A 21636-nucleotide genomic window follows, 5' to 3' on the forward strand; every position below is an offset into this window, starting at 1 on the left:
CCTAGAAACCTCTGAGTATCCCCACGGGTACACATACCCCTGGTTGAGAACCACTGAACTAGAGAACTCTCTGACCTACATGTGCTGGTACTTCATCTTGTGTATGTGGGCAAAGATCTGTGGGGCACATAACGGTGGGTATAGAGGACAGAGATGGGCCTTTATCTCCACTCCAGCTCTGAGCACCTCCAAGCTTTGTAGACCTGGATCTGCACACGAACTTTGCAGTTTAGGCCCTTCTTTCATAGGAGGATTGCATGAGTGTGAGGCTCAGTGAGGCATCTGGGCATGTGGGTACATATGGGGAAACAGGGAAAGCTTTCCAACCTGTTTCAGAGTAGCAGCCGTGTTAGTCTGTATCCACAAAAAGAACAGGAGTACTTGTGGCACCTTAGAGACTAACAAATTTGTTAGTCTCTAAGGTGCCACAAGTACTCCTGTTCTTTTTCCAACCTGTGTTTCACATATCTGGAGATGTTTCATGTTTGACTGATACAAGGAGATGGGGTGGAACCAAAGGGAGTTCTGGCATTAGTGATAGAAGGTGCTCGTGAGAGCCTGTTCTGGTTAAGTTTTTTTCAGCAGAGGGAGATTTCAGTATGACTGCTTTGTTTAATGAAATAACCACCCCCCGCAAATAGCTATTTAAATTAGAGGTGGACCTGAGCCCCAGTTCAAATACCCCAGATGCTGAAGGTTTCTAAATACAAATGTTGAGGTTTAGGCCTATCTTGTGCAGATGATGCCTAAGCAGCTGGTAAGCAGCCACACACATGTATCCAGCCAAGCCCTTCCATCACTTGTAACCTGGCTTTTCATGCTCTTTCTCCTTCTGCTGTTTGCACTGATGTAAACCAGGAGAAACTCCTTTGAAGTCAATACCGTATCTCCAGTGTGCGTGTGAGGAGATTCAGCCCATTTTTATTACCAGTATACAAACAATCCCAAACCCCAAATGAATATGACAGACATTTCTGTACCTGTATAATAATGAACACACAATGATCACATAAGACTGAAAAATTTCAACCCAAAAGGTAATTTTCTTTTTAGGTTATATATTTATAAAAGACACTTGTTTAGAATGGAAATGCTCCCGTGGCCTTAGCTCTCATAAGTCCTCCAGCAATGCTATAATCCTGACTCTCTGTGGGTAGTGTATGCGGTAGGAGAGACAGGGTTCTGTAGTTGTGGTTAAGAGACTGCCACAGGAACAATGATGCAGCTGCAGTGAGAATTCTAACGGACGGTATTACCATAGCAATTGGCAGAGAGTGGTGAAAGGGAAATCATGCTTCTTGTGGCTTCTGTGAACCACAAGCCACAAAAATTCTGGAGTGCCTGCAACAGCTGCTTTTCCAACCAGCATTGTACATTGTCACAGTGACTCTGGATCAGGCTTCCCACCCAGGAATTTAGTTACTGTATTGGTCTTGAAGAGTCAACCCACTGAGAGAGAGATCACAAGACTGAGTCAGAACAAGGAAGAAGGCTGATGAGTTAGAGGAAATTAAATGTTTTGTGTCACAGTTCTGCATTTTAAACCACAGAAACTTGTCAACACCACTTACCCTAAAGCTCGCAACCAATAATGTTCATGCTCATAGCTGCAGGATGCCCTTTTATACCCACCCAGAAACAGCCACATGAATAGAAATAAGTGAGCGGCTCTGAACTTCTTTATCGGGTCTGGTTACCTCATCACACAGGTGGCATATATCCTGCCTACTCTGGAAAGTGGAGAAGCGATTGGTTCTAACACGTATTACTCATGGGAGCAGGTAATAAGTCCCTTAATTTCCCTAGTCTGACAACCCCAGAGTTCTGAGATTCAGCGATCAATTCATATTCATGAGGAAAGCTAAAAAATCAGAGTATTTATTATCGTGATTCAAACACATTTGAACCTGGGATGCTGTCATGGCCTGCTGTGAGCAAGCAGAGCCGTGAGGTTTGAGGTCAGGGCTGCTGATCACGTGTTGATGCACATGGTCGGCAGCAGCCAGGCCTTGCTGAAAGATCACAGGGGGTAGTTTCATAGTCCATGGTGCAGCAAGTTCAGCAGCCAGGACATTAGTTGGTGGGAGGAGGGTAATCAGTGCATGGGCAAGGTGCAGGCAGGGCCGGCTTTAGGCCAATTCAACCAAGTCCCCTGAATCAGGTCCCGCCCCTAAGAGGGCCCCGCGCCCAAGCCCCAATACGGCGTACCGGCGCTGTACCGGGGTGGCCCAGCTTCCCCAGGGGGCAATTTAAAGGGCCTGGGGTTCCCAGCAGGGGCTGGAGCCCCAGGCCCTTTAAATTGCCACCAGAGCCCCACTGCTGGAGCCCTGGGGTAGGGCTGCGGGGCTCTTGGGGCTGTTTATAAAGTCTGGGGCTCCCGCTGCCTCTACCGCCCCGGCCCTTTAAATAGCCACTGGAGCCCCACTGCTTCCCCAGGGCTCCCGCGGCTATTTAAAGGGTCGGGGTGGTAGAAGCAGGGGAGCCCCAGGCCCTTTAAATAGCCCCCAAGCCCCGGGCTGCTGCTGCTACCCCGGTGGGGAAGGGAGGAGAAGGGGGCACTCACCGTACAGGGTGGGCTGTACCCCCTGTACCCGCACCCCCTGCCCGCAGCCAGCCCCTGCTGCACCCCCTGCCCACACCAGCCCCGCACCCCCTGGCCTGCCTGCACCAGCCCCTACCACATCACCTGCCCTGCCCGCACCAGCCCCGCACCCCCTGCCCTGCCCGTACCAGTCCCTGCCTGCAGCCAGCCCCACACCCCCTGCCCTGCCCGCAGCCAGCCCGTCTCCAGACAGCCCCGCACCCCCTGCCCGCAGCCAGCCCATCTCCAGCCAGCCCCTACCACATCACCTGCCCTGCCCGCACCAGCCCCGCACCCCCTGCCCTGTCTCCAGCCAACCCCTACCGCACCCCACTGCCTGAAGCCAGCCAGCCCATCCCACACTCCCCTGTCTCCAGCCAGTCCCTCACCCCTTGCCCTGCCTGCAGCCAGACCCTACCTCCAGTCAGCCCCTGCCTGGCCTCCAGCCAGCCCCATGTCCACTGGTGTCCTGCAGTTCCCAGGGCAGTAACCCTGCACACCTGCTTCAATGAGGGGGGCAGGGAGCAGCTGGGACCCACACATGTGCACACCCTAGGGTGACCAGACAACAAGTATGAAAAATCAGGACGGGGGGTGGGGTAATAGGATCCTATATAAGAAAAAGACCCCAAAATCGGGACTGTCCCTATAAAATCGGGACATCTGGTCACCCTAGCACACCCCCAGGGAGTGGCAGGGACCCACACATGTGAAACGGAGCTCAGTTCTAGTTCAGGCCCATCTTTTTCAAAAAGAACTTTAGGTAGGGTTAACATACATCTGTATTTTTCCGGACATGTCAGGCTTTTTGGTTCTTAAATGGCCGTCCGGGAGGAAAATACGGATGTATGGTAACCCTATTGGTACAAAATATACATACTGTGGCACATCCCTTAAATCAGAACTTTTTATAGGGAACCGGTTGCTAAGAAATGAAAGGCTTTTTTTTATATATATATATGTATTTTTTTAGTCATCCCTGCTGGGGCCCTGCCGAAAATGTTCGAATTGGGCCCCGCACTTCCTAAAGCTGGCCCTGGGTGCAGGGGCAGTCTGGTTAGCGTAGGTAGCAGGAAGATCCAGGTTTGGGCATGGCAGGATAGTGTACAGCCAGGTCAGAAGACTGGTTTGGGTGGCAGGAGTTTGTTCTCCAGGGGGTCTGGGCAGCAACCAGCCTAAGAGACTAGTTGCTCAGACAAAAGGTGGTGCAGGAACAGGAAGCTGTAAAATTAAGTAGTATCCAGTCAGTTTGCTGTCAACTGACCCAACTGAGTCAGCAGATGTAGCCTCTGGTTGTGAAATATTAGCTGCAGTTCTCTTGTCCAACCTTGCAGTGGTGTGAAGGTATGGCTATCACTCACCAATCCTGCAGACCTGTGTTTGTGATCTGTGGCACCTGACAGAGGCTGAAGTTATAGGCAAGAGCCTTTCTCTGGTTATATAGAGCAAACAACTGTGTCTTTTATAAAGAATTATTTGTGAGTCAATGAAAGAAAATTAATTGTTTCACTGCCAAGCATGAGAGACCTATGTTTATGCCATGAGACTGGTTCACCTTTATATTATGATCAGTAATTGCAGAGGAAGCTACTGAAGTTTACTCTGATTGTAGATAAATCCATAGCTTTTGAATAAATGTGTCTTACATTTCCTGTATCACTGGTTTTCAAACATATAAGTGTTTCTGTGAGATTCATAGGTTTTAAGACCAGAAGGGACCTTTATGATCATCTAGTCTGACCTCCTGCATCACATAGGCCATAGAATTCCACCCGGTGATTCCTGCATTAAGCCCAATAGCTTGCTAATGATCTAGAGCATATCTATTAGGAAGACATCCAATCCTGATGTATAGACTTCAAGCGAAGCTTAGTTGTCTTCAAGATGGGTTTCAATCTGAGAAACCTCCTCATGGGTCTTAGGGTGTGTCTACACTTTGAGCTGGGAATTACACTCTCCACTCAAGGAGACATACCCACACTAGCTCCAATTGAGCAAGTATGCTAAAAATAGAGTCTGGCTGAAGTTATATGAGCAGCAGGAGTTACATGAGGGCTAGCTCCTCCAAGTACATGCCTAGCTTGGACAGGTACATACTTGGGGTGGCTAGCCCCTCCTGCTGCTTGAGCCATAGTGGCTAGCCTGTTTTTAGTGTGCTAGCTCAACTGGAGTTAGTGTGGGTATGTCTCTTTGAGCTGGCAATTATACCCCCAGCTTGCAGTGTGAACAGACCCTAAGAAATACTGACTTGAGCAAGGAGCAGATTGTGTCATATTAGAGGTGAGCTGGGGAAACCAGAGCTCAACTTTGAAAAAACTTGGTCAGGTTTGGGTTTTGCAAAACCAAAATCTTGAGGGGTGGGGTGGGGAGTGTCTCAGTTCCAGTTTGTCCAAACCACCAAAGCATGGAACAAGAGGTTCAGATAAGTGTGGGTTTTTGGTCAATTTCTACTATTCTCCTGCTGTCTGAAACCAATCTCTCTTCTCTTGGTATGACTGAATATATTATTCTGGAATAAGTACTGCTACATGGGGCTCTACTGAATTATTTTAAGAAGAGTCTTTTAAACCAATGGCCACATTCACTGTGCATCTATGGTAATATATTGTATAAATATGGGAAAACCTAGCATTCCTAGAAGCACCACTCGCATGTTCCCACATAAATGTGCACAGACTCATATACCCCAGGAGTTTGGAATTGTGGGTTATGTTTTCCTAGGGTGAAGGTTACCTGTATACAAGAACTCAGAACAGTGAGCGTTTGTGCTGCTGTAGGCATTGAAGCCAACGGAGTTGTAAAATGGGCCCTTCTTTGTTCACAGACAGATCTGAATGTATGCAAACTGCACGATCAAACAAATGTACACTGCGCACAGTTTCCTTACACGGAAATGTGTCTGCAGGAAGTAGATTGGTTAAAGCGGCTGCACTTAGACCAGGGCTTCTCTGTCAATTCCCTTAGCATGCGACTCATATGGACTCTCTGGATAACCCGATAACATCAGAATTGGTCAAGGATTTGTGTTTTATTCAACTGGGCTGCGATTCAGAGCTGTGTAAACTGGGACCCTGATGCTTTCAGACCAAAACACAGAAGACCCAGTCATGGGAGATCCTGAACCAAGTGGTATGTGATGGCATTTGAAATAACTTTGTGAAGGGTTTATAATGTAAGTTCTATGGGATAGGGGCCATCTCTTGTGTCAGTCTGAAATGCCTAGCAGGCTGTGATAGATCAATGGTAAATTAACGTTCCTGTGTCTTTGCCTTTTCATGAAGACCTGGCCTGTTCCATGCGCTTTACTACAGCTCTTTCCGCCAGATGCAGCTGTGGGTTAGTTTGCAGTGGAAGCTAGACTCTTGTAAGAGAAAAGAATGCAGAGCCTCCATTGTCAGGAGTCACAGGCTCCAGTGTTCTCTCTGAGAATGTGGATGTGTCTCCTGCAGTACACAGTGCCACTCTTCTAGGTTGAGGTTCTTTAAACCATTTTTGTTATAACCCCTATTTTTAAGAGTCTCTTCCTCAACAATAAACATCCTCAGGCCCCACTGCATTTTCCTATTTTTAATAGTGCAGAAATAACCAGTTCAAGGTTTCACATGCTTTTTCCTAACTAAAAAAAAAAGAGCCAGCTTTGTTTACCAAACGCAACACTCCAGGTGACTTCCCATTCAGGGAGACAAAGCTGTGCTAATTGGAGAGAGAAAGAAAAGAATGGAATAATTACCTTTCTTTTTATTTTGCAAACAGGAGATTGCACACGTGCTCAATTTCCACCATTAAAGATTTCAGCAGCATTTTGAGCCTATAGGGACTTTTTGACCATTAATAGTATGAAGAGATCTTTAGGGTGAAAAAAATGCTCTTTGTGGTATAACATGCTAGTATTGCTGATTGTTGTGATTTGAGGGTGAGGTGTGTGTGTGTGTGTGAGTGATGCTTTTACTAGAGAGGAGCAGTTCTGCCTGATGGGAAACAGGCTGGAAATGCCAAGTCTGTCACAAGTATTTAATTCAACATTAGCCAGCAACCCAGCGTCATTCCATGCAACTGAAAGCCTGACCCAAATAGTTTCAGAAAGAGAGGGAGTTTAGTGGTTGCAGCAGGAGGTGGGGAATTAGGACTCCTGGGTTCTATTACAATATCTGCAGCTGACTCTGTGATGCCTTGAACGTCTCATGTCACCTCTCTCTGTGCCTCAGCTTTCCAGTTTGCAAAACTGGGATAATTATACTGACCTCAGGTACTGGGAGCCATGTAGGTACCTTGATAGGTAAGATCTCATGGGGGGTTGTGAGTCTAAGTTCATTAACATTCATAAAGCACTTTGAACACCTCAGAAAAGGGCACAGTATTATGATGTAGTATTGACATTACTCTGGGTACTGTACATTAGCTGTGTTACCTATATTTTGACCAAGTTGCCTGCTTTTTGAATTTCTGCAGAACTGTTCAATATTTCTCTGTATTACACCCATATCTGTCATCGTGGCCTCTCCCCAGAGGCTTGGGCCCTAACGGTATCTTAAAAGGGTTGTCACCTTCCTGGAACTGGAGTAAAATTTTGTCTATTCAATTTTTTTTTTTTTTGCTATATTATACTGTTATCAGGTATCTCACCCCTGCTGAGAAAGTTTGACTTTGCCAGTCCTCTGTTTCCTATCAGTTATGTATGGTTTGCTTTAGTGCTTTTGCTTGGGGTGATGCACACATGAAAGTAGGTGGAGAATGTGAGAAATACGGAGGAGATTATAGGAAATGGTCTTGTGTCTGTAAAACAGTTTGGTTCTGACTTTTCCAAGAAATCTGTGAAGCATTGTGTTGTACAACGCACGTCCTACAGGCACACACAGTTTGAGCAGATAGCTTATTCTTGCTACCTTTATCACCAAGGCCGTCCTTAGGCATACGCAGCATACACGGCTGCATAGGGCACCCGAAAATTTGGGGCACCATTCCCCTCACGGGCCACGGCTGGAATCCCATCTTCTCAGGCCCCTCCCCCATGCTGGGCCGGCGGGTTTCTCCCCGACCCTACCCGCTCCCTCACTCGCTCCTCAGCAGACCAGCTGAGGACTCCAGCCTCAGGCTCTGCCGCCCCAGAGTGGTGTGGCCGGTCACTGGCAGCATGGCGGCTCGGCCCACCGCCGCCCAGAGCAGAGTCCCTCCCTGGACCCGTCCTGCCTGCGCCACTCGGTCTCTGGCGGGGGCCAGGTTGGGGCCAGGACAGGAGGAGCAAAACTTCCATGTGAGTCAGCGGGAGGGGTGGGGGGAGCCAGGCCTTGCGGGGGAAGGAGGGAGGGACTTAAAGTGGCAGTGCGCTCATGTCTCTCACACTTCCCTAACACACACACACACACACAGTTTCTCACACACACCCTGGCTCTCACACCCACATACACTCTGCCTCTCACAAGTCACAGTCCCCCAATGCAGTGTCTCACACACACTTACACACACACACTGGCCGTCGGGCTCTCTCACACACACTGGCTCTCACACACTCACAAACACACACACTTGTATTATTATTGTTATTACTGCTTGGTACTTCCTGTCAAAATGCTCGTGGTGAGCCAAGAGTGGCTAGGGGCTGCAGGAGGGCCATGGGCTCTGGCAAGATTCAGCCCCCATGTGACAGCCCAAAGCCTGCCTTGAGCCACTGCCGCAGCATCTGCTATGTACAAGCTCGGTGTGTGTCAGTAAGGGGGGGGGGGAGGAGTTCTGGGGAGGGTCCACGGGTGGGGGGGGGGTGGCTGTGCCCCCTCGACACACTGGGGTCAGAGGTGCTGGCTGGGGCCCACCTTCAGTGAAGCATAGGGGCACCAGTTTAATACTATTGTGTAGGGCCCCCAAAATGCTAAGGACAGTTCTGTTTATCACTTCTCTGAACTTCAGCTCAGTCTTCCCTCTCACAAGTGCAGCTTGAGCTGCTTTTTCTGTTAATAATAGGAGGAGGAAGTGTGAGGAGATGTCTAGGTTACAGAAAGTAGAGAAACTTTCACAGAGGAGAGTAGCAGGACTTGAGAGAGCTTCAGACTAGTTTATTTGGTCTAATTTGAATCAGACTCTGCAGTGCAAACAGTGGATTTTGAGTTACTGCCCCTGAGATTCATATATCCTTATGTGGAGAACAGATTCCATTCCCAGTGATACTTAAAAGATGAACATGGACTGAGAACTGAGGCCCTGTGCAGTTGGAGTGCTTGGGCCAACTCTGCAAACTGTATTGCAGCCAAAGGGAGAAGTGATCTGTTAGGAAATACACCTCTACCCCGATAATAATGCTGGCCTCAGGAGCCAAAAAATCTTACAGCGTTATAGGTGAAACCGTGTTATATCGAACTTGCTTTGATCCGCCGGAGTGCGCAGCCCTCCCTCCCCCTCCCCCCCCCCCCCGGAGCACTGCTTTACCGCATTATATCCGAATTCGTGTTATATCGTGTTGCGTTATATCGGGGTAGAGGTGTAATAGTTCTTTGAGGCTGTGATCAGTATCAAGAGCAGGGAAAGAGGCAGGCACCACTGGGAATTCCTGCAGCAGCCTCAGACTCTGGAAGGCTGGTACCAAACTGAAGAGTCAGCTGTTCTAGGATTTGAGAAAATACACTTACTGTGAAATGAGGCATCAGTGGCTGAAAGGGAAGTGGTGCTTCTGCCATTCTGCAGAGCAACAACTTCCCCCTCTAAAAATATCCATACTGCTCTGCACACCCACTACTGGGGGAGCCTGCCTTTCCCGCAACAAGAGCAAATGGAGAACGAGGCTAATGGGCCTTTTGCAGGGTAGGCATAGATCAGATGATTCTTGGTCTAGTTATCTCTGGAGGCCAGGAGAGTGACAGGCCTTTGCTCACACTAGCCCTTGAGAGTTGGACAGCTGTGCCCCAACATTAGCCTTACACAGCAGTCCCCTTTCTTTAGCCTGCATGTTGTAAACCAATATGCATAGTTGGTACTGGAAGGGTTTCATTACTGTCTCAGTCGCAGTGATGGAGCAGACTAAGGTTGCCAGGGGTCCGATTTTGCACCGGGCTCCACATGCTGCTCCCACCCTGAGCACCGGCTCCACACTCCTATTGGCTGGGAACCATAGCCAATGGGACCCGGGGGTGGTACCTGTAGGCGAGAGCAGCGTGCAGAACTTCCTGGCCCCCTCGCCTAGGAGCCGGACCTGCTGGCTGCTTCCAGGGTGCAGCATGGAGCCAGGACAGGCAGGGAACCTGCCTTAGCCCTGCTGTGCCACTGACTGGGAGCTGCCCCACCCCCCTGGCTCAGCCCTGAGCCCCCCCCCCAACCCAGAGCCCTCTCCTGTACCCCAAACCCCTCACCCCCTTCATCCCAACCCCCTACCCCAGCCCAGAGCCCCTTCCCATACCCTGAATGTGCAAGGATATTCTAGATAATAAGGTTGCTAGAGACTTCACAAATCTACTTCAGCCTTCTGCATCAGGCATGAAAGACCTTTCTTCCCCATAAACTTATTTAACTTCTCCATGAAGGCCCTCACTGCACCATAATCACTCTCCTACCAGACTACTGCACTCCCTGATCATCCACGTGGTGTCTCTGTTTCCCATCTATAAAATAGGGATAATACTTATTTCTGCCTCACATGAGAGTTATGGGGCTTAAGTAATATTTGTGAAGGGCTTTGGGGGCCTCAGATGGAAGGTGCCACAGAAGAGCAACACATTATTATTCTAGTATCTAAATGACATTTCACCTGTTTCACCTTTAGCCCACTATTCTTTTTCCCAGAACAAGTATTCTTTGTGAAAAATTATTCTTCTTCTCTGGTACTGACCAGTGTGTTTGTTTACTTATATAGTGTTAAGATCTCTCATAAGACTCAAGATAGTTTATGGCTACACAAATTAATGGATTAGTAGTACCAGTACCTAGGAGTTGCAGTAATGGACAAGTTTCAGGGTAGCAGCCGTGTTAGTCTGTATCAGCAAAAAGAAGAGGAGTACTTGTGGCACCTTAGAGACTAAAATTTATTTGAGCATAAGCTTTCGTGGGCTAAAACCCACTTCATCGGCTGCATGCAGTGGAAAATACAGTAGGAAGACACACACACACACACACACACACACACAACATGAAACAATAGATGTTACCATACACACTATAACGAGAGTGATCTGTTAAGGTGAGCTATTACCAGCAGGAGAGAAAAAAAGTTTTTTCTTAACACCTTAACCACTCTCGTTATAGTATGTATGGTAACACCCATTGTTTCATGTTCTCTGTGTATATATATATATATATATAAATAATCTTCCTACTGTATTTTCCACTGCATGCATCCGATGAAATGGGTTTTAGCCCACGAAAGCTTATGCTCAAATAAATTTGTTAGTCTCTAAGTTGCCACAAGTACTCCTGTTCTTTTTAGTAATGGACAAGAGGCCCATTGTACTAAGTACTGTGCAAACACAGAACTAAGCAGTCCCAGCCCCAAAGAGGTTACAGTAAAAGACAAAAGGTGAATAAAAACAGACTGACGTGGAAGTGCTAGAAAACCGTGAGACAATATTGGGCAGTAGCCTCAATGCACCCATTGCGTAACTATTGTCAAGTTTTTTGTAGGCTTACAGTAAAGGAGTTTTAAAGAGCGATTTGAAGTATAATGAGGTAGCTTTGTAGATGTTTCTGAGGAGCTACTTCAAATTATGAGGGGCAACATGGGAGAAAGCACAAGGATGACTGTTTAGAAATTTAACAAGTGGCTAATTGAGGCTGGCACCATGGGGCAATTGGAGGTGGGAATTGACATCTTGATAGCGAGAGAGACGATCATAGAAATGTAGGGCTGGAAGGGACCTCAAGAGGTCATCTAGTCCATTCCCCTGTGCTGAAAAAGTATATCTAGACCCATCCCTGACAGGTGTTTATCTAACCTGTTCTTTAAAACCACCAAATGATAGGGATTCCACAGCCTCTCTAGGACAGCTGTTCAAGTGCTTAATTATCCTTAGTTAGAAAGGATAATAGTTAACCTAAATCTTCCTTGCTGTAAAGCCAATTCCTTCTCAGCCTATCTTTGATCCTGGAGATTGATCACTGTTCTCTTAACAACAACCATATAATGTAAGATTTGTATAGTGTCTCCTCAGTCTTCTTCTGTAGACCAAGCATGCCCAATTCTTTCCACCTTTTCCCATAGGTCATGTTTTCTAAGCCTCTTATAATTTTTGTTGTTCTCCTCCGGATTCTCTCCAATTTGTGCACATCTTTCTTAAAGTAGAACAGGAGTACTTGTGGCACCTTAGAGACTAACAAATTTATTAGAGCATAAGCTTTCGTGGACTACAGCCCACTTCAGCTTATGCTCTAATAAATTTGTTAGTCTCTAAGGTGCCACAAGTACTCCTGTTCTTCTTTTTGCGGATACAGACTAACACGGCTGCTACTCTGAAACCTTTCTTAAAGTGTGATTCTCAAAACTGGACACAGCACTCCAGTGCCAAAGAGAAAGGAACAATTACCTTCCATGTCTTACATATAACACTCCTGTTAATACATCCAGAATGACATTCGCCTTTTTTGCAACAGTGGACTGTGATTGGTGATGGGCCATGAAGAGCCTTGAAAGTGAATACAAGTAACTTATGTTTAAATGGGATGAAGTTTCTTTATCAGAGATCCTTGAGGCATGTAAATAGATTGGTCTGGAAGTTTTTGGAAAGTTTAGGGGACAATTTCCTGGTGCAAGTGCTGGAGGAACCAACTAGGGGCAGAGCTCTTCTTGACCTGCTGCTCAAACTGGGAAGAATTAGTAGTGGAAGCAAACGTGGATGGGAACCTGGGAGGCAGTGACCATGAGATAGTAGAGTTCAGGATCCTGATGCAAGGAAGAAAGGAGAGCAGCAGAATACAGACCCTGGACTTCAGAAAAGCAGACTGACTCCCTCAGGGAACTGATGGGCAGGATCCCCTGGGAGAATAACATGAGGGGGAAAGGAGTCCAGGAGATTCATAGATTCTAGGACTGGAAGGGACCTCGAGAGGTCATAGAGTCCAGTCCCCTGCCCTCATGGCAGGACCAAATACTGTCTAGACCATCCCTGATAGACATTTATCTAACCTACTCTTAAATATCTCCAGAGATGGAGATTCCACAACCTCCCTAGGCAATTTATTCCAGTGTTTAACCACCCTGACAGTTAGGAACTTTTTCCTAATGTCCAACCTAAACCTTCCTTGCCGCAGTTTAAGCCCATTGCTTCTTGTTCTACCTTAGAGGCTAAGGTGAACAAGTTTTCTCCCTTCTCCTTATGACACCCTTTTAGATACCTGAAAACTGCTATCATGTCCCCTCTCAGTCTTCTCTTTTCCAAACTAAACAAATCCAATTCTTTCAGCCTTCCTTCATAGGTCATGTTCTCAAGACCTTTAATCATTCTTGTTGCTCTTCTCTGGACCCTCTCCAATTTCTCCACATCTTTCTTGAAATGCGGTGCCCAGAACTGGACACAATACTCCAGTTGAGGCCTAACCAGTGCAGAGTAGAGCGGAAGAATGACTTCTCGTGTCTTGTATTAACAGGTGTGTTGTGAGCATCCCAGAATCATGTTTGCTTTTTTTGCAACAGCATCACACTGTTGACTCATATTTAGCTTGTGGTCCACTATAACCCCTAGATCGCTTTCTGCTGTACTCCTTCCTAGACAGTCTCTTCCCATTCTGTATGTGTGAAACTGATTTTTCCTTCCTAAGTGGAGCACTTTGCATTTGTCTTTGTTAAACTTCAATCCTGTTTACCTCAGACCATTTCTCCAATTTGTCCAGATCATTTTGAATTACGACTCTGTCCTCCAAAGCAGTTGCAATCCCTCCCAGTTTGGTGGTATCTGCAAACTTAATAAGCGTACTTTCTATGCCAATATCTAAGTCGTTAATGAAGATATTGAACAGAGCTGGTCCCAAAACAGACTCCTGCGGAACCCCACTTGTTATGCCTTTCCAGCAGGATTGGGAACCATTAATAACAACTCTCTGAGTACGGTTATCCAGCCAGTTATGCACCCACCTTATAGTAGTCCCATCTAAATTGTATTTGCCTAGTTTATCGATAAGAATATCATGCGAGACCGTATCAAATGCCTTACTAAAGTCTAGGTATACCACATCCACCGCTTCTCCCTTATCCACAAGACTCGTTATCCTATCAAAGAAAGCTATCAGATTGGTTTGACACGATTTGTTCTTTACAAATCCATGCTGGCTATTCCCTATCACCTTACCACCTTCCAAGTGTTTGCAGATGATTTCCTTAATTACTTGCTCCATTATCTTCCCTGGCACAGACGTTAAACTAACTGGTCTGTAGTTTCCTGGGTTGTTTTTATTTCCCTTTTTATAGATGGGCACTATACTTGCCCTTTTCCAGTCTTCTGGAATCTCTCCCGTCTCCCATGATTTTCCAAAGATAATAGCTGGAGGCTCAGATACCTCCTCTATTAGCTCCTTGAGTATTCTAGGATGCATTTCATCAGGCCCTTGTGACTTGCAGGCAACTAACTTTTCTAAGTGATTTTTAACTTGTTCTTTTAATATTTTATCTGCTAAACCTACCTCCTTCCCATTAGCATTCACTATGTTAGGCATTCCTTCAGACTTCTCGGTGAAGACCGAAACAAACAAGTCATTAAGCATCTCTGCCATTTCCAAGTTTCCTGTTACTGTTTCTCCCTCTTCACTGAGCAGTGGGCCTATCCTGTCTTTGGTCTTCCTCTTGCTTCTAATGTATTGATAAAAAGTCTTCTTGTTTCCCTTTATTCCCGTAGCTAGTTTGAGCTCATTTTGTGCCTTTGCCTTTCTAATCTTGCCCCTGCATTCCTGTGTTGTTTGCCTATATTCATCCTTCGTAATCTGTCCTAGTTTCCATTTTTTATATGCCTCCTTTTTATTTTTTAGATCAGGCAAGATCTCGTGGTAAAGCCAAGGTGGTCTTTTGCCACATTTTCTATCTTCCTAACCAGCGGAATAGCTTGCTTTTGGGCCCTTAATAGTGAGGGCTGGCTGTATTTTAAAGAATCCTTATTGAGACTGCAAGAACAAACCATCCCGATGTGTAGAAAAAATAGTAAATATGGCAGGCGACCAGCTTGGCTTAACAGTGAAATCCTCGCTAATCTTAAACACAAAAAAGACGCTTACAAGAAGTGAAAGATTGGACAAATGACCAGGGAGGAGTATAAAAATATTGCTCAGGCATGCAGTAGTGAAATCAGGAAGGCCAAATCACACTTGGAGTTGCAGCTAGCAAGAGATGTTAAGAGCAACAAGAAGGGTGGGTTTCTTCAGGGATGTTGGCAACAAGAAAAAAAAAAAGTCAAGGAAAGCATGGGACCCTTCCTGAAGGAGGGAGGCAACCTAGTGACAGAGGATGTGGAAAAAGCTAATGTACTCAGTGCTTTTTTTGCCTCTGTCTTCATGAACAAGGACAGCTCCCAGACTACTGCACTGGGCAGCACAGCATGGGGAGGAGGTGACCAGCCCTCTGTGGAGAAAGAAGTGGTTCGGGACTATTTAGAAAAGCTGGATGAGCACAAGTCCATGGGGCCGGATGCACTGCATCCGAGGGTGCTAAAGGAGTTGGCGGATGAGATTGCAGAGCCATTGGCCATTATCTTTGAAAACTCATGGCGATCAGGGAAGGTCCCAGATGACTGGAAAAAGATTAATGTAGTGCCCATCTTTAAAAAAGGGAAGGAGGAGGATCCGGGGAACTACAGGCCAGTCAGCCTGACCTGAGTCCCTGGAAAAATCATGGAGCAGGTCCTCAAGGAATCCATTTTGAAGCACTTAGAGGAGAGGAAAGGTACAGAAACAGTCAGCATGGATTCACCAAGGGGAAGTCATGCCTGACTAACCTAATTGCCTTCTATGACAAGATAACTGGCTGTGTGGATGAGGGGAAAGCAGTGGACGTGTTATTCCTTGACTTTAGCAAAGCTTTTGATATGGTCTCCCACAGTATTCTTGCCAACAAGTTAAAGAAGTATGGGCTGGATGAATGGACTATAAGTTGGATAGAAAGATGGCTAGATCATCGGGCTCAACGGGTAGTGATCAATGGCTCCATGTCTAGTTGGCAGCCGGTATCAAGCGGAGTGCCCCAGGGGTCGGTCCTGGGCTGGTTTTGCTCAATATCTTCATTAATGATCTGGAGGATGGCATGGACTGCACCCTCAGCAAGTTTGCAGATGACACTAAAACTGGGAGGAGTGGTAGATACGCTGGAAGGTAGGGATAGGATACAGAGGGACCTAGACAAATTAGAGGATTGGGCAAAAAGAAATCTGATGAGGTTCAACAAGGACAAGTGCAGAGTCCTGCACTTAGGACGGAAGAATCCCGCAGTTAGGACGGAAGATCCCATGCACTGCTACAGACTAGGGACCCAGTGGCTAGGCAGCAGTTCTGCAGAAAAGGACCTAGGGGTTATAGTGGACGAGAAGCTGGATATGAGTTAGTGTGCCCTGGTTGCCAAGAAGGCTAACGGCATTTTGGGCTGTATAAGTAGGGGCATTGCCAGCAGATTGTGGGATGTGATCGTTCCTCTCTATTCGACATTGGTGAGGCCTCATCTGGAGTACTGTGTACAGTTTTGGGCCCCACGCTACAAGAAGGATGTGGAAAAATTGGAAAAAGAGTCCAGCGGAAGGCAACAAAAATGATTAGGGGGCTGGAACATACGACTTATGAGGAGAGGCTGAGGGAACTGGGATTGTTTAGTCTGCAGAAGAGAAGAATGAGGGGGGATTTGATAGCTGCTTTCAATTACCTGAAAGGGGGTTCCAAAGAGGATGGATCTAGACTGTTCTCAGTGGTACCTGATGACAGAACAAGGAGTAATGGTCTCAAGTTGCAGTTGGGGAGGTTTAGGTTGGATATTAGGAAAAACTTTTTCACTAGGAGGGTGGTGAAGCACTGGAATGGGTTACCTAGGGAGGTGGTGGAATCCCCTTCTTTAGAAGTTTTTAAAGTCCGGCTTGACAAAGCCCTGGCTGGGATGATTTAGTTGGGGATTGGTCCTGCTTTGAGCAGAGGGTTGGACCAGATGACCTCCTGAGGTCCCTTCCAACCCTGATATTCTATGATTCTATGTGCTGAAAGGCCACTTGGAGGCTGACAGCTGGTCAAGACAGATAGTCCCTTTCTTATCCAGCAGCAACGCCTACCTGTATCCCTATTAATGTATGTTTTGAGTACACAACAGGGTGCTTAATGGAGCTGGCATTTGCTAGGACAGGAAAACGTCATAAATCCAATTTCTTTCTGCTTTAAATTGAAATTTTAATGATAAATACGGTGAAAGAACCTGAGTGACTGAGGCTATTTCTATTTTATATTCCCTTCCAATCAATCCTCATTTTCAAAAGCATAATCTATAATTTTGCCCATCGCTATCACTTCCTCCTGTTTTACAATATCTTTTATTTCTACATCTATATATCTCTGTAAATAAAGGAGAAAGGAAGGTGACCACTCAAGAAAGAAAACAAGACTGGTTAGGAAGTTAGATTCCTAAAGACAGCTTGTGACTCTAATTTTTCCAGTTTCAGATGATTTGTTAGATATGTTGTGCCTCACTTTATAAAGTGACTATTTCTCCCAGAATGCCAAGATCAGAAAAGAGGCCTTTTAACTTGTCTATGACTTCTGGTTGTATTCTCTGATGCTTCTAGTTCTACATGCAGGGCCAGCGAAACAGGCAGAACTGCAGGATCTCAATGCTTGGATGAGATGGTGTTCAGAAGAGGGATTTAGGTTTATTAGGAAGCGAGGAATCTTTTGGGAAAGGAGGAGCTATACAGGAAGCATGGGCTTGGCCTAAACCAAAATGGAACCAGAGTACAACCCTTTAATTGTACATGCCAGCAAAGGGGGTTTTAAACTAAGGGCTGGAGAAAAGTGGACAGGTACGGAGGAAGCACATGGTTTGGACAGATCCCTGGAGGATTTATTAAAGGGAATACTGTATATCCTAGTGAAAAGGAGAGGATAGAAGTTGATAAAGTGCAGTAGGAAGTGAGGCAACAATCAAACAAAAATGAGTTCCCTTCAATTTTGTTGACAACTAAATACTGACAATTTTTATAAGTGCTTGTATACAAATGCAAGAAGTCTAAATACTAAGATGGATGAACTGAAGTGCCTGGTATTAAAATGAAGATATTGCTACAATAGGCATCACAGAAACTTGGTGGAATGAGGATAAACAATGGGACACGGTAATACCAGGGTACAAAATATATAGGACTGCGAGTAGGTCGCACTGATGGGAGAGTGGCACTATTTTTGAAAGAAAGCATAGAGTTAAATATAATAAAAATCTTAAATAAATCTAAACAGTACCAAAGAATCTCTATGGATAGAAATTCCATGCTTGAATAACAAGAGCATTGCAGTAGGAATATACTACCAACCACCTTACCAGCATGGTGATGGTGAAATGCCTAGGTAGTGTAGAGAGACTACAAAAACATAAAACCCAATAATGAGGGTTTTAACTCCCCATATTGACTGGGAACATGTCACCTCAGGACAAGATACAGAGAACATTTCTAGACACCATTAATAACTGCTTTTTGGAGCAGCTAGTTGTGAAACACACATGGGTACAGGCTATTCTTGATTTAGTCGTAGTCCAAGAGGTGACTATAGCTTAAGTGCTTGCTAATAGCATCCATAATGTAATTAAATATAACATCCTTGTAGAGGGGAAATACCAAAGAAACCCACCACAGTAGCATTTTACTTTAAAGGGGGAACTACACAAAAACAAGGAGGCAAGTTAAAGTGGAAATGAAAAGGAACAGTCACAAGAGTGAAATGGCTGCAAGATGTATGAAAACTATTTAAAAACACCACAATAGAGTCTCAGACTAACTGTATACTCCCAATTTAATAAATAAAATAAATAGATAAAAAAGCAAGAGGGCCAAAAAATGCCACCAGGGCTAAACAGAGCAAAGAGATGGTTAGAGACAAAAAGACACCCTTGAAAAATTAGAAGTCAAATCCTACTGAGGAAAAATAAAAAGGAGCATAAACATTGGCAAGTCAAATATAATTAGGAAGGCCAAAAAATAATTTGAAGAGCAACTAGTAAGATAACAAAAATGTTGCTGTTAGTTTGTAAGTACATCAGAAGCAGGAAGTCTGTCTAACATGCAGTGGGGCCACTGGACAATTGAGGTGCTAAAGGAGCACTCAAGGAAGACAAGGCTGTTGCAGAGACGTTTAAATGAATTCTTTGCATTGGTCTTCATTGCAAAGGGTGTGAGGGAGACTCATACCTGGGCCATTCTTTTTAGGTGACAAATCTGAGGAACTATCTCAGATTGATGTGTCACAGGAGGTTTTGGAGCAAATTGATAAATCAAACTGTAATAAATCACCAGGACCAGCTGGCATTCACCCAACAGTTCTGAAGGAACTCATATAAAGTTGCAGCTAACCGGGATATGTAACCTGTCACTTAAATCAGCCTCTGTACCACATGCCTGGCAGATAGTGATTCTGATTTAAAAAAAAAAATACTCCAGAGGTGATCCTGGCAATTACAGGCCAGTAAGCCTAACTGCTGTACCAGTCAAATTAGTTCAAACTGTAGTAAAGAATAGAATCAGTCACACAGGTGAACACGTTATGTTGGGGAAGAGTCAACACAGCTTTTGCAAAGGGAAATCATGCCTCACCAATCTATTCGAATTTTTAGGGTGTCAACAAACATGTAGATGAGGGTGATCCATTGGATATAGTGTATTTGGACTTTAAGAAAGTCTTTGATGAGGTCCGTTACCAAAGGCTCTTAAGCAGAGTAGGCAGTCATGGGATAAGAGGGAAGGTCCTCTCATAGTTCATTAACAGGTTAAAAGATAGGAAACAAAGGTTAGGAATAAATGATCAATTTGCACAATTGAAAGGTAAATAATGGGGTCCTCCAAGGATCTGTACTGGGATCAGTGCTGTTCAACATACTCAAATGGTGTAGAAAAAAGGGTAAACAGTAAGGTGGCAAAGTTTGCAGACCACACAAAATTACTCAAGATAGTTAAATCTTAAACAGCCTGCAATGAGTTACAAGGGGATCTCATAAAACTGGGTGACTGGGCAAGAAAATCGCAGATGAAATTCAATGTTGATAATTGCAAAGTAAGGCACACTAGAAAACAATCCCAGCAGTGCATAAAAAATGGAGTCTAAATTAGTTATTACCAGTCGTGGAAAGATCCTGGAATCATCATGGATAGGTCTCTGAAAACATCTGCTCGATGTGCAGCACACAAAAGAAAAATCTAACAATGTTAGGAAACATTAGGAAATGGATAAATCTGTGGTATGCCCACACCTTGAATACTGCATGCAGTTCTGGTCACGTCATCTCAAAAAAGCTATATTAGAATTCGAAAGAGTACAGAAAAGGGCAACAAAAATGATTAGGCATATGACAGAGCATCCATATGAAGAGAGATTAAAAAGACTGGGACTGTTCAGCTTGGAAAAGAGACAACTGGGGGCAGATATGATAGGGGTCTATAAAATCATGAATGATGTGGGGAAACGATAAATAACACTTCCTTATTCACTTTCACATAACACATGAACCAGGGTCACCCAATTCAATTAATAGGCAGCAGATTTAAAGCAAACATAAGGAAGTAGCTTTTCACATAACACACATAGTCAACCTGTTGATCTCATTGCCAAGGGATATTGTAAAGGCTAAAAGTATAACTGGATTCAGAAACGAACTAGATAAGTTCATGGAGGATAGGTCTATCAATTAGTCAAGATGGTCATGGATAGAACCCCATGCTCTGGGTGTCCCTAAACCTCTGACTGGTAGAAGCAATGGATGACCGGGGATGAATCACTTGATAAATTGCCCTCTTCTGTTCTCACCGTCTGAAGCATCAGTCAAGGGCCACTGTCAGAAGACAGGATACTGGGCTAGATGGACTGTTGTTCTGATCCAGTATTGCTATTCTTATGCTCTTATGACCAATTGAGTTGTGGTCTAGTGAGGAGCAGAATTTCTATAAATCTAGAAAGAATAAAAAAGTCAATGATTGTGAGAGATGTGCCCCTTCTCTTTGCAGTGGTCTAGTTCACAATTCCCAAGGTGGACAGATGAAGCTGTGTAAATTAGACTCTTTGGGTTGTCTCTTTCTGGTAATTCTGCAAGAGTAACATGATTCTACCTTGCATTTTAGCTCTCTGTTGGGACCACTCATTAACATCCGGGCTCACTCCTGGCAGTTTATGGGCTCTGGTGTTACTCATGTATCCTTCCAACATGTAACCCAATTGTACTTGCAGGGCCACAATAGGTTTGCTATAGGTGATCAGACTTTTCACCTTTGAAGAGTTCCTCTCTCATGAGATGGAAGTCACAGGCTGGATGTGGGACCACTGAGAGGTCACTGGGCAAGCAATAGGATACACCATTGTAAATTGTATTAGCATCAATGGTGATTTTAATCAGCTCTAATTTCTCTCACGAGACTGGCAGGCAAGTTCAAATGACCTCTACACTTCCTCCAGGCCTTCGGAAAAGCAGACCTACTCCTGGGTTACATTCTCTGTTGGGATGAAATGCTCAGAGTTTTGAAGAATGATGTCACCATTAATCTCATTTTTTTGCTCAGCAAAAGCAAATAAGTTATAAACGTTCCCATCTTTGCAGGCACCTCTTCTATGCAATGGAGTACATTGTGTTGAACTTCATTGCAGCTCGGAAACTGGTCATGCTCCTTTAACACAGACTGTTCCATGGCCCACCTAACTGACAGGATTGGGGTGGGCTGCATTGGCCTTTTCCCTTTACTCTTAATGATGCTTCTTTAAAATGAATTGGCCTCTGACACAACGTGACAGACACAGAGAGTCACTTTCACCTGACCCAGGAGCTTTATTAGAATATGGAAGCAAGATTATCTCTAAAGCTGCTCTGTCTTTCTCTGCTTTGCTGTAAAGCTTCTGTCCAGAACCTTCACAGCCTCCTCACTTCCTGCCAGACAATTCTGCTT

General features: G+C 45.1%; 1 protein-coding gene across 4 annotated transcripts in view; it reads left to right on the forward strand.

Moving 5' to 3' along the window:
• GMIP (GEM interacting protein) overlaps nt 1–21636 on the forward strand; it is a 57017-nt gene that overhangs the window by 8924 nt on the left and 26457 nt on the right. Inside the window, exon 1 of one of the 4 annotated variants that reach the window (XM_005311381.5) lies at nt 5510–5710. The exons of the other annotated variants lie outside the window; for them this stretch is intronic. Coding sequence (XP_005311438.2) covers nt 5656–5710 — 55 coding nt within the window. The 5' untranslated portion in view covers nt 5510–5655. Of the gene's footprint in view, nt 1–5509; nt 5711–21636 lie in introns of those variants that run through there. 4 annotated transcript variants of the gene reach the window in all.

The sequence above is a fragment of the Chrysemys picta genome, chromosome 22 (genome assembly GCF_011386835.1).
Source record: "Chrysemys picta bellii isolate R12L10 chromosome 22, ASM1138683v2, whole genome shotgun sequence".
Lineage (NCBI taxonomy): Eukaryota > Metazoa > Chordata > Testudines > Emydidae > Chrysemys > Chrysemys picta.